Source organism: Borostomias antarcticus (assembly GCF_949987555.1).
Source record: "Borostomias antarcticus genome assembly, chromosome: 23".
Taxonomy (NCBI): Eukaryota; Metazoa; Chordata; class Actinopteri; order Stomiiformes; family Stomiidae; genus Borostomias; species Borostomias antarcticus.
In genome coordinates, this window is record NC_140256.1 from 14009495 (window position 1) to 14021180 (window position 11686).

At 51.2% G+C, this 11686-nt stretch overlaps 1 protein-coding gene across 1 annotated transcript; it reads left to right on the forward strand.

Annotated features, from left to right (window-relative positions):
• Positions 1-7368: 7368 nt before the first annotated feature.
• LOC311324395 (putative nuclease HARBI1) lies at positions 7369-8376 on the forward strand (the record flags this gene model as incomplete). Its single annotated transcript, XM_084456856.1, has 1 exon — positions 7369-8376. One exon carries the CDS (start codon positions 7369-7371, stop codon positions 8374-8376), a length of 1008 nt encoding a protein of 335 aa, XP_084312982.1.
• Positions 8377-11686: the final 3310 nt, after the last annotated feature.

Sequence of the window (11686 nt, forward strand, 5' to 3'; positions counted from 1 at the left end):
TCTAGGTGCTGGTTCCTCAGTGGGAGGCTGGTCTAGGTGCTGGTTCCTCAGTGGGAGGCTGGTCTAGGTGCTGGTTCTCAGTGGGAGGCTGGTTCCTCAGTGGGAGACTGGTCTAGGTGCTGGTTCCTCAGTGGGAGACTGGTCTAGGTGCTGGTTCCTCAGTGGGAGACTGGTCTAGGTGCTGGTTCCTCAGTGGGAGGCTGGTTCTCAGTGGGAGGCTGGTTCTCAGTTGGAGGCTGGTTCTCAGTGGGAGGCTGGTCTAGGTGCTGGTTCCTCAGTGGGAGACTGGTCTAGGTGCTGGTTCCTCAGTGGGAGACTGGTCTAGGTGCTGGTTCCTCAGTGGGAGGCTGGTTCTCAGTGGGAGGCTGGTTCTCAGTTGGAGGCTGGTTCTCAGTGGGAGGCTGGTTCCTCAGTGGGAGACTGGTCTAGGTGCTGGTTCCTCAGTGGGAGACTGGTCTAGGTGCTGGTTCCTCAGTGGGAGACTGGTCTAGGTGCTGGTTCCTCAGTGGGAGGCTGGTCTAGGTGCTGGTTCCTCAGTGGGAGACTGGTCTAGGTGCTGGTTCCTCAGTGGGAGACTGGTCTAGGTGCTGGTTCCTCAGTGGGAGACTGGTCTAGGTGCTGGTTCCTCAGTGGGAGACTGGTCTAGGTGCTGGTTCCTCAGTGGGAGACTGGTCTAGGTGCTGGTTCCTCAGTGGGAGGCTGGTCTAGGTGCTGGTTCCTCAGTGGGAGACTGGTCTAGGTGCTGGTTCCTCAGTGGGAGACTGGTCTAGGTGCTGGTTCCTCAGTGGGAGACTGGTCTAGGTGCTGGTTCCTCAGTGGGAGACTGGTCTAGGTGCTGGTTCCTCAGTGGGAGGCTGGTCTAGGTGCTGGTTCCTCAGTGGGAGACTGGTCTAGGTGCTGGTTCCTCAGTGGGAGACTGGTCTAGGTGCTGGTTCCTCAGTGGGAGACTGGTCTAGGTGCTGGTTCTCAGTGGGAGGCTGGTCTAGGTGCTGGTTCCTCAGTGGAGACTGGTCTAGGTGCTGGTTCCTCAGTGGGAGACTGGTCTAGGTGCTGGTTCCTCAGTGGGAGGCTGGTCTAGGCATCGCTGACACGTCCACACAGTCAAACAAAGAGTCGAGGAGAGACATGGAAATATGAGACCAAACAAAAAGCAATTAATTCAGATTAAACGTTTAATCTGTGAAGACAATCAAGCACACACACACATACACACACACTCCAGTGCACACATTGCTCTGCAACTCTCACTTCATCAGAGGTGGTGTCAGGGTCCCCATGGCAACAGTATAATGGGGCAGTCCTAATGCAGTCCCCCGGGGGGCGTCAGAGGAGGGAGAGAGAGAGAGAGAGAGAGAGGAGGGAGAGAGAGAGAGAGAGGAGGGAGAGAGAGAGAGAGAGAGGGGTACAGAGCCGGTCTGGACCGCCAGTCCTGTTCAAGTCAGGTGGAATGTGTCAGAGAGGAAGTGGAGGCACAGACACTAGAGACCAACCCTGCAGCCTCGCCTGGTATTGAACTTTAGACACCCTCTCTCTCTCTCTCTCTCTTTCTCTCTCTCTCTCTCTCTCTCTCTTTCCCTCTATCTTCTCCTTCTTCTTCTTCGTCTTCTTCTCCTCCTCCTCTCCTTCCCCTCTATTCAATATCATATGTCTCTCTCTCTTTCTTGGTTTCTTCTACCGTTTCTCTCTGTCCTCCCCCTTGATCTGTTTATTCTCATCTATTCAATCCCCCTACCCTCCCACCCCTACCCTCCCAATCCCCCTACCCTCCCACCCCTACCCTCCCACCCCTACCCTCCCAATCCCCCTACCCTCCCACCCCTACCCTCCCAATCCCCCTACCCTCCCAATCCCCCTACCCTCCACCCCTACCCTCCCAATCCCCCTACCCTCCCACCCATACCCTCCCAATCCCCCTACCCTCCCAATCCCCCTACCCTCCCACCCCTACCCTCCCAATCCCCCTGCCCTCCCACCCCTACCCACCCACCCCTACCCTCCCAATCCCCCTACCCTCCCACCCCTACCCTCCCAATCCCCCTACCCTCCCACTCCCCCTGCCCTCCCACCCCTACCCTCCCACCCCTACCTCCCAATCCCCTACCCTCCACCCCTAACCTCCCACTCCCCTACCCTCCCACTCCCCCTACCCTCCCAATCCCCCTACCCTCCCACCCCTACCCTCCCAATCCCCCTGCCCTCCCACCCCTACCCTCCCAATCCCCCTGCCCTCCCAATCCCCCTACCCTCCCAATCCCCCTACCCTCCCACCCCTACCCTCCAATCCCCCTACCCTCCCACCCCTACCCTCCCAATCCCCCTGCCCTCCCACCCCTACCCTCCCACCCCTACCCTCCCAATCCCCTACCCTCCCACCCCTACCCTCCCAATCCCCCTACCCTCCCACCCTACCCTCCAATCCCCTGCCCTCCACCCCTACCCTCCCAATCCCCCTACCCTCCCACCCCTACCCTCCCACCCCTACCCTCCCAATCCCCCTACCCTCCCACCCCTACCCTCCCAATCCCCCTACCCTCCCACCCCTACCCTCCCAATCTCTCCCTACCCACCCACCCCTACCCACCCACCCCTACCCTCCCACTCCCCCTACCCTCCCACCCCTACACACCCACCCCTGCCCTCCCACCCCCCACCCCTACCCTCCCAATCCCCCTACCCTCCCACCCCTACCCTCCCAATCCCCCTGCCCTCCCACCCCTACCCTCCCAATCCCCCTGCCCTCCCACCCCTACCCTCCCAATCTCTCCCTACCCACCCACCCCTACACACCCACCCCTACCCTCCCAATCCCCCTACCCTCCCAATCCCCCTGCCCACCCACCCCTACCCTCCCAATCCCCCTACCCTCCCACCTCTACCCACCCACCCCTACCCTCCCAATCCCCCTACCCTCCCAATCCCCCTGCCCTCCCACCCCTACCCTCCCAATCCCCCTACCCTCCCACCCCTACCCTCCCAATCCCCCTGCCCTCCCACCCCTACCCTCCCACCCCTACCCTCCCAATCCCCCTGCCCTCCCACCCCTACCCACCCACCCCTACCCTCCCAATCCCCCTACCCTCCCACCCCTACCCTCCCAATCCCCCTGCCCTCCCACTCCCCCTACCCACCCACCCCTACCCTCCCACTCCCCCTACCCACCCACCCCTACCCTCCCACTCCCCCTACCCACCCACCCCTACACACCCACCCCTGCCCTCCCAATCCCCCTGCCCTCCCACCCCTACCCTCCCAATCTCTCCTCTATTCAATCCCCATACCCACCCACCCCTACCCTCCCAATCTCTCCTCTTCTCCCTCCCCCCCTCTCTCTCGCTCACTCTCTCTCTCTTACCCCCACCCCCCCTCAACCCCCTCTCCCTTGCTCTCTCTCTCTCTCCCTCTCTCCCTCTCTCATTCTCTCCCTCTCTCTGACATTCAGACAGTGGAAGCTGATAGGATTTCATTAGTACCTCTGGATCTGCTGGTGTTATTGTTATCCATCCCTGTAGAAGAGGGATTATGTCTGTCTGGGTCGCTATACACCTCAGAGTAATAAACCTGGAGCTGGCACGCACACACACACGCACACACACACACACACACACACACACACACACACACACACACACACACACACACACACACACACACACACACAGCACAAGCAATATATATGATTTTATTTATATTCCAGTGCTGTTTATCTTTTGAATGACCATTGTATATTCTAATTCTAATAGTTGAATGATGATTTTTGTATTCATGTTTTGTATATATTCTCATTGTAATATTTTATCTTTTTATTTAGTTTCTCGTCTTTTCACTCTTTTTCATATGATAAAAAAATCCAATGCATATATATCTCGGTACAGTATATATATAAATGGCATTAAATTGAACACACACACACACACACACACACAAAGAGATGAGCATAGGAAAGGGACAGCGACACTCACAAGGAACACAGGATTGTTTCAATCTTTCTTTGCACCGATGGTTGTCTGAGCTGGTCCAGTAGCACCTCCACACTGAGGGGGTCTGTTCCAGCGAGGAACTCAGAGGCAGACTGTTTAAGGGAGCAGTTTCTTATGGGGGAGCAGAACGGTGTGTTACTCCCCTCACTGTGTCATGCATAAAGAGAAACATAGGACTGGACTGGCCTCAGGCCATCTGCACTTCCGGGTGGGGGAGGGGCAGAGGAAGTGAGGAGGTTTGCATCCCTTTGACTCTCAGTCCCAGTCTGAGCAGGAGCAGAGAGGAGGGGGGTGGAGAAGAGAAGACAGGGGAGGGGAGGAGAGAGGCTGGAGGAGGAGAAAGGGAGGGAGGGGAGGAGAGGAGAGAGGGAGGGGAGGAGAGAGGGAGGCTGGAGGAGGAGAGAGGGAGGGGAGGAGAGAGGGAGGAGAGAGGGAGGGAGGGGAGGAGAGAGGCTGGAGGAGGAGAAAGGGAGGGGAGGAGAGAGGGAGGGCGGAGAGAGGGAGGGAGGAGAGAGGGAGGGGAGGAGAGAGGGGGGGAGGAGAGAGGCTGGAGGAGGAGAGAGGGAGGGGAGGAGAGAGGGAGGGTGGAGAGAGAGGCTGGAGGAGGAGAGAGGGAGGGAGGAGAGAGGGAGGGGAGGAGAGAGGGAGGGAGGAGAGAGGGAGGTGAGGAGAGAGGGAGGGGAGGAGAGAGGCTGGAGGAGGAGAGAGGGAGGGAGGAGAGAGGGAGGGAGGGCGGAGAGAGGGAGGGAGGAGAGAGCCTGGAGGAGGAGAGAGGGAGGGGAGGAGAGAGGCTGGAGGAGGAGAGAGGGAGGTGAGGAGAGAAGCTGGAGGAGGAGAGAGGCTGGAGGAGGAGGAGGAGGAGAGAGGGAGGGGAGGAGAGGAGGAGGAGGAGGAGGAGAGAGGCGGGAGGAGGAAGACAGGAGAAAGGCATGCATAGAGACAGGAGTCAGGGAGACAGGAGCCATGGTGAACTGAAGCCCACAGTAGTAACAGCTGTTCAGCCTGCTCTGCTGCACAGGGCTGTTGGGCTGAACACGTCCTTCTCCCCTCATCAGGACCCAAACACCCACAGAACACCTCACACTGGAACTCAGTCAGCTCACTAGTTCAGTCTGATCTATGCAACGTGTTTCGACCCATGTTTCAGGGACAAAAACACTTTCAGTAGTCTACAAAGCCCTGCCTCCCGCATTATACACGCTGCCCTGCCTCCCCCATTATACACGCTGCCTGTATTGTGTACATGAGAAATAAACCAATTTGAAGTTGAGGTGATCATCTATCTATCTGAAGGAAGCCATGCACACCCACAGACAGAGAAAATAAAATATATGTGGCTTTTATCTGAGATCAGTGAAAAGGCTCCTTTAGAAAACCATGTCTCGACGAACACCTTGAGGTCTCTAAGTTGAAGGGCGAAACGCAGCGCTTCACTCTCTTGTTCCTGTTCAGCGGAGACCGAAGGCCGGGCGTCGGAGGAAAGAATGGACAGGACAGGAGGACATGCTGTTTCTCTTGCTTCCTCAGTCTTTGTCACTAGTCTGCTAAAGCTATTTCAGTTCAGCTATTGCTTGTACTGTTCCTCATTGTCTTGAGCACGCTCCCAGACCTTCAACACAAGGATGTGGGCCTACTGTTCACAAAGCCCCTCTTTGTTCCTGGTTCTGCGGGCTTAGCTCATGTCCACACCAATAGCCGTTCATCAACTCTATAAACATCTAGGCCCAAATCCACAAAGAATGGATCGCTCCCGCTAATAGCTCGATATTTTGCACAGCGATTGGAACGGCAATCTGCTCCAGTTTAGCACGATATCCACAAAATATTTTGCTCTAATAATAATGATATGCCCGGGCAAACGCCCACAAATTTGCCAACTGTGTGCAATTTGCGCCCCTGATTGCAACTAGCCATGAACGCATTCCTGCGCTCGCCTGGCGTGACGGTGCCTTCGTCTGGCTGCAACCTGCTGCCATGATCCCTTCGGGCCCGGCCATACGAGGGGGCTTGGTCAGGCTTAGCCCCCTCGGTTTAGTTTTATGTTTAATGTAACGTTACACTAACGTTATAGAAAAATAGGCTAGCAAACACAACAAAAATATTGGTGAGAGATCATCGAGATGGCAATGAGACACTTTCTTTGAAGTTTTCACCCATTGAATATTTGAAGCTTGTTATCTGATCTGTCAAGAGATGTAGGCTATTTATTAGATTTGAACCTGACGGGATGTGATTAAAACGCGGTAAAAATGTTAGGGTTTGAGGCTGGTGGAGGTAGGACCCAATAGCAGATAGCAGGCAGGCAGCGCAGGTTCAAAATATAGGATTTTAATGTCCAAAAACAAACAGAGAAACACCGGGAGGAAACATTAACAACAGGAAACAGGAGGGCATATACACTCTGGGAGAACAATCAAGGAACAACCTAACAGGTGTGCAACAAGACATAACGAGACACAGGTGCTGACAATCACCCAGACAAGGGCTGTGTTCGGAATCGCTCCCTCGTTCCCTCACTCCCTATTCCCTATATAGGGTTCACTATGTAGTGAACTACCTAGGGAATGGTTTAAGGAGTATTCGGACACTACACCGAACGTCACAAAAATGCGTCGGTCATTCGTGTGATGCAGGCGGATGCGCCCAGTATCATGTAAACAAACAAGTCTAACAGGGAGCATTCACGCTGCAGGTTGAGATGTACTCACTCAGGTAGTATCGGATTTGCTTTTGTGTGTTCATTTTGAATGTTAAATCCCAAATAAAGTGCTGAAATTTAAATTCTAATCATGTGCATGTGTTTTTTCTACTTTGGTCCTGTCTGTTAATTGCAAGATGTAACGTTGGCTATAGCCGCGCTACCTAGCTAGCTATGAAGCGCACGATCAAGTTAAAAGTTTACAAACATTACATGTTTACGATTTAGCTCCGCGAGCTAGAGTTCACTAACGCCGGGCGTTTGAGATTTACCTCAGTGTGGGAGAAAGGAAAACGGTGAGGTGACTTAGCCTACACAATGCCGGTCCCGAATGTCGCTTTGTTGCTGCTCGTTCAGCTTCGTTTCCTGAGGCAGAGGCGAAGGCGCAGAAGAGCTCACCTTGACCATCTGATGCGTCTGTTGCTGATTCGCAGACGTCAACCGGTAAATAGACCAACCAACTTCTATTACTTGTTAGCTAGCTAGCTTTAAGAAAGCCCTTACAACCTTTCTAGTCAGATGGCTAATGTTCATGAAGTCTTTGCTACATTATTAGTGTGATAGACAACCCCAGCAATAGCGACTGCTGTGAAACATTTAATTAACATGATTTATTAAAACATTAACACTAACAATATTAAAACATGTTCATTTCAGATGCAGGCCCGGAGATACTGCGCCATTAACAATGCCATGCCAGTCCTACGCCTGTTTTTTGATGAGGATGCGGACCTGAAGCCGGACTACAGGCTGAGCCGGGCTTCCCTGCAGTCCCTCATCCAGATGGTCAGTAGCCATCAGGACCATGGATGGGGCCATCACCTGGATGTCCTGGTGTTTGTATTTTGGCTCGCCAGTGCCACCTCATATCGCGTGGTTTCGCGGGCCTTTAATGTTCCCCGGACCACTGTCCACGACATGGTCCACCGCGTGGCCAAGAAGCTGCTGGCAGTAACACACAGGGTTATCAAGTTCCCAAGCCGCGCTGACCTGGAGACGGTGGGAGAAGGGTTCAGTCGGCTGGCTGGCTCTGATGTTTTCTCCACCGTGGTTGGCAGCATTGATGGCTGCCAAATCCGTATCAAACCCCCCTCAGATGCCCAGTGCTATCTGAATCGGAAATTGTTCCATTCAATCCAGCTCCAGGCGGTCGTGGATCACAAGGGGGTGTTCCTAGACATCTTTGTTGGGTACCCGGGGTCTGTCCACGACTCAAGAGTCCTCAGGAACAGCCCCCTCTTCAGCCAACAGCTCTACCCACCAGAGGGCTACTGCATCCTTGGGGATGGTGGGTACCCTTGCCTGTCAGCCCCCATCACACTCATCACCCCATACAAGGAGCCAGTGCGTAGTCCCGTCGCCAGAAGGTTCAATCGCCATCACGCCAAGGCCAGGTCGATTGTGGAGCGCACGTTTGGTGTCATGAAAACCCGGTGGAGGTCAATTTTTTTCAAGGCACTTGAGGTGAAGCCAACCTTTGCGCCCGACGTTGTCGCCTGCTGTGCCATACTGCACAACATCTGCACATCAAATGGTGACGTCATGGAGCCAGCTGAGGAGTTCTTCAGGCCCGATGACAACGCTGACGAGCCACATCTTCAGGATCAGCAGCGTGGGGAGCGAATCAGACAGCAGATGGCAGCGGCTGTCTCTGCTCCTGGTCATCTGGTGCCAGCTCTTGAGGGCCATGATTACCTGTGAGCTTGGAAGAAGAGAGGGGGAAGATCAAAAATCAGTTCTTTTTTTACCGCCTTGAGGCTTTGACTTTATGTAATCAGTTCTTTTTTTTACCGCCTTGAGGCTTTGACTTTATGGAATCAGTTCTTTTTTTTACCGCCTTGAGGCTTTGACTTTATAGAATCTGTTCTTTTTTGTTTTTAAACATTTTTATGGAAGGCACTGGATCAGCGTTCCCGTCGCGCCTTCTGTCAGTACCTGTCCAACAGGGAAGCTAATGATCCAAACTATATCTATCACCACATTTTTTTTCTTTAATTGTATCCATTTTATGTGCAAAATCACAACCCATCTGACTGCATTATTCCTGTTAAATTTAAAATGCATAAATGTTAAATACAAGCAATACCACCCTATATGATTTCTTTCTCTATTCATCTTGTTCATAACATCAATATGTTGCCATTACTCTATACTATAAATAAACTTGCCTTGCCTTACAAGTTTATGTTGGCCTGGTTGTCTGATCCCTGCTGGATGAGTGTTTAATATTCTGTACAGAAAGGTAACATAACCCACAGTTAGCCTCTGTAACACATGGACAAGATGGGACGGGACGGTCCCAGGCCTGGAGTACATGGGATACCTTTAACCACAGTTGGCTATATATGTTACACGACGACACAAGATATCTAATCTTATGAACGCTTTTTTACATTGATATCTACAGAGCTATTAAACATGGCAATGGATATACAATTCCATTAGAAGTCCAACGTGGTAAACATAGGAAGACATCGGTGAGCTAGCCTACTCTCCCCTCAAATGTGCACGGCGATATCAACCACGACGTAACACAATAATAAATCAGTAGAGCGCATTTCTAGGACCCAATGAGCTCATATATTTACAGTATAATAATAACAATAATGATAGACCTAACATATAAATCACATTCAATTAATGTTTTACATGCAAAGCAATATCGGCACCAAAATTAGCCATAGCCTACCTACAAGCATGATCAACCCTATTCTCCATCTTCAGACTGAAAGCACGTGGCACAAAATGCGCACTAATGCACCGCGAGAATGATCTCCTTCTTCCTTACAATGAAGTAATTGAACATAATCTATACTACTAAGTGTAAATGTAGCATTGCTTAATCAGGCATACCTGTATTTTTAAAACATAATTGTATTAATATATAATTATTTTTTTCCAAAATCAAAACGTTTTTTTAATTATTTTTATAATTATATTACAAGAGCATATTGTTTCAAGTATAAAACCCATACCTGTAGAAGTACTTTTTTTTTCCTTCTCGGGCCTATGTCCTTATAATTTAGTCATAACACTTCCCCAACTGGAGAATTCCCATCTATAGGATGCAACAGCAGACACAAAGACAGATAAGACATTTAATATACTTGATTTATTTTTCTGCAATTTTCTCTAACAAAGTGAGAAGTCTCTCCTCTCTAGCTTCCTCTCTTGCGGCTCTCTCCTCTGCCCTCTCCGTCACCCTGCGGAGAAACTGGAGGACAGGGTCTGCCTGCTCTGCCTCTTCTTTTCTCCGCTTGGAGGCAGGCCTTGCTTCTGCCTCCTCTCCCTGGTTCTCTCTCTCTCCTGCTTCCTGCCTGTCCCCTGCCTCAGGACCCTGCTCTGCTGCAGGCTCAGCCACTGCAGTGGCCCTGGAGTGTTCCCCCCAGGCTGAGGCAACAAGGACGGGAGGCCGCATAGACGGCTTCCCCCCAAGTGCCTCATCCATGAGGGGGTACCACTTCCAGTTCCCTGCAGTGGCTTCCCCCGACTCTGTGCTGCTGCCAGTTGGTGGTGATTTGAGCTCCTTAAAATGATCAAGGCCAGGACTTATAAAATACTGATGCAATAGACACAGTACTGTCAGTACATTAATGATTCTTAAGCTGTAGTAGAAGCACTGTGCTATAAACTGAGGACAACATACCTTGTAGGTTTTTTTCATGTTCTCCCACTTTTTTGCTGCTCTGGCAGGGGTTACCACCTCCACCAGGTCCATCTCCTTCAGGACAGTCCTAGGTAACACAAATCAAATAAAGCATGATTACATTTGCTTTCATCAAATGACAGAAAAAAATAAATACAACTACAAGATTACTATGGACTGATGAGCACTGGTAAACGATGTTTTAGTATTAACATGCGACTTATTTGACTTAAGTATTATATTCAGTTGGGAAAAGTAACTTAAAACTCAAAAGATATTAGACAGCTCTTACTCCCATCCCTGGAGGGCTGCATTCCGCTTGCCTGTGAAGGCAGCGGCATGCTTGAGGCGTAGGCGTATCAGCCTCTCCACATCTTCATCGGTCCCTTGGAATAAGCAAAATATGACCAATTTAATGTCACTACTGCAGGCTACTGATACAAGACCAGAGTATGCCTGGAACTACTCACAACTAATTGTGTTAGCTAGCTAACGTACACATCAGCCTATGAAAGTACTGATTTATATAGCACACTGCAAATGTAGTGAGCTTCAAAAAACATACAAAAGCTAATGTAATGGGCTTCAAAAACATACAAAAGCTACATCCAGAAAAAGATAACTAGCTAGCATAATGTTAACAGTTACTAATAGTTACTTACATTTATAAACGAAAGTTGCCGCCGCCATCCTTCGTTCGTTCACAGCCCTCTTCGCGAGACCACTCAACTGCATTGCATTGTGGGATACCGGAGAAAATGTAGGGTACATGCACTGTACCCTCGAAATCAAGGTGACTTGTGGGTAATAAATAGTGGACTATATAGGGAACGAAAATTCCGTGGAGAATTCGGACACTACAAACAAAATGGCTGACGCCCTATATAGTGCACTATATAGTGAATAGGGAGCGATTCCGAACACAGCCAAAGACACCAACACAAGGACAGAGGAACAAGGACACAAGGGAAGGGAACGGGGAACGAGGTTAGGACAGGGAAACTAAAGGGGGGGAACTAGAGGGCCAGGAGAGGAAGGACAGGAGTGACGTGGGACTAGTGAGGGGACAGGTGTCTAGAGCTGGGAGGACACAAACCAACATAGAAGACAAGACAACAGACAAGTAGCAGGGGGTGAGCAGGGCGAACCAGGGGAAGTTTCAGTCAGCGAGAGAGGGAAAGAGCTGCATGAAACGTGAGAGCCTACGAAGTGAACGCCTGCACTTGACCAATAATCAGAAAAGATCATGTTGTAGCGACCCGTGTTTATAATGTTGTTGCTGTGGGGAGCGGGAGTGGTATATAATAGCCTACTGTAGGTGGGCGTTCCTCCTCGCTCTTCCTACTGTATTTTGGGAGTCAGTGT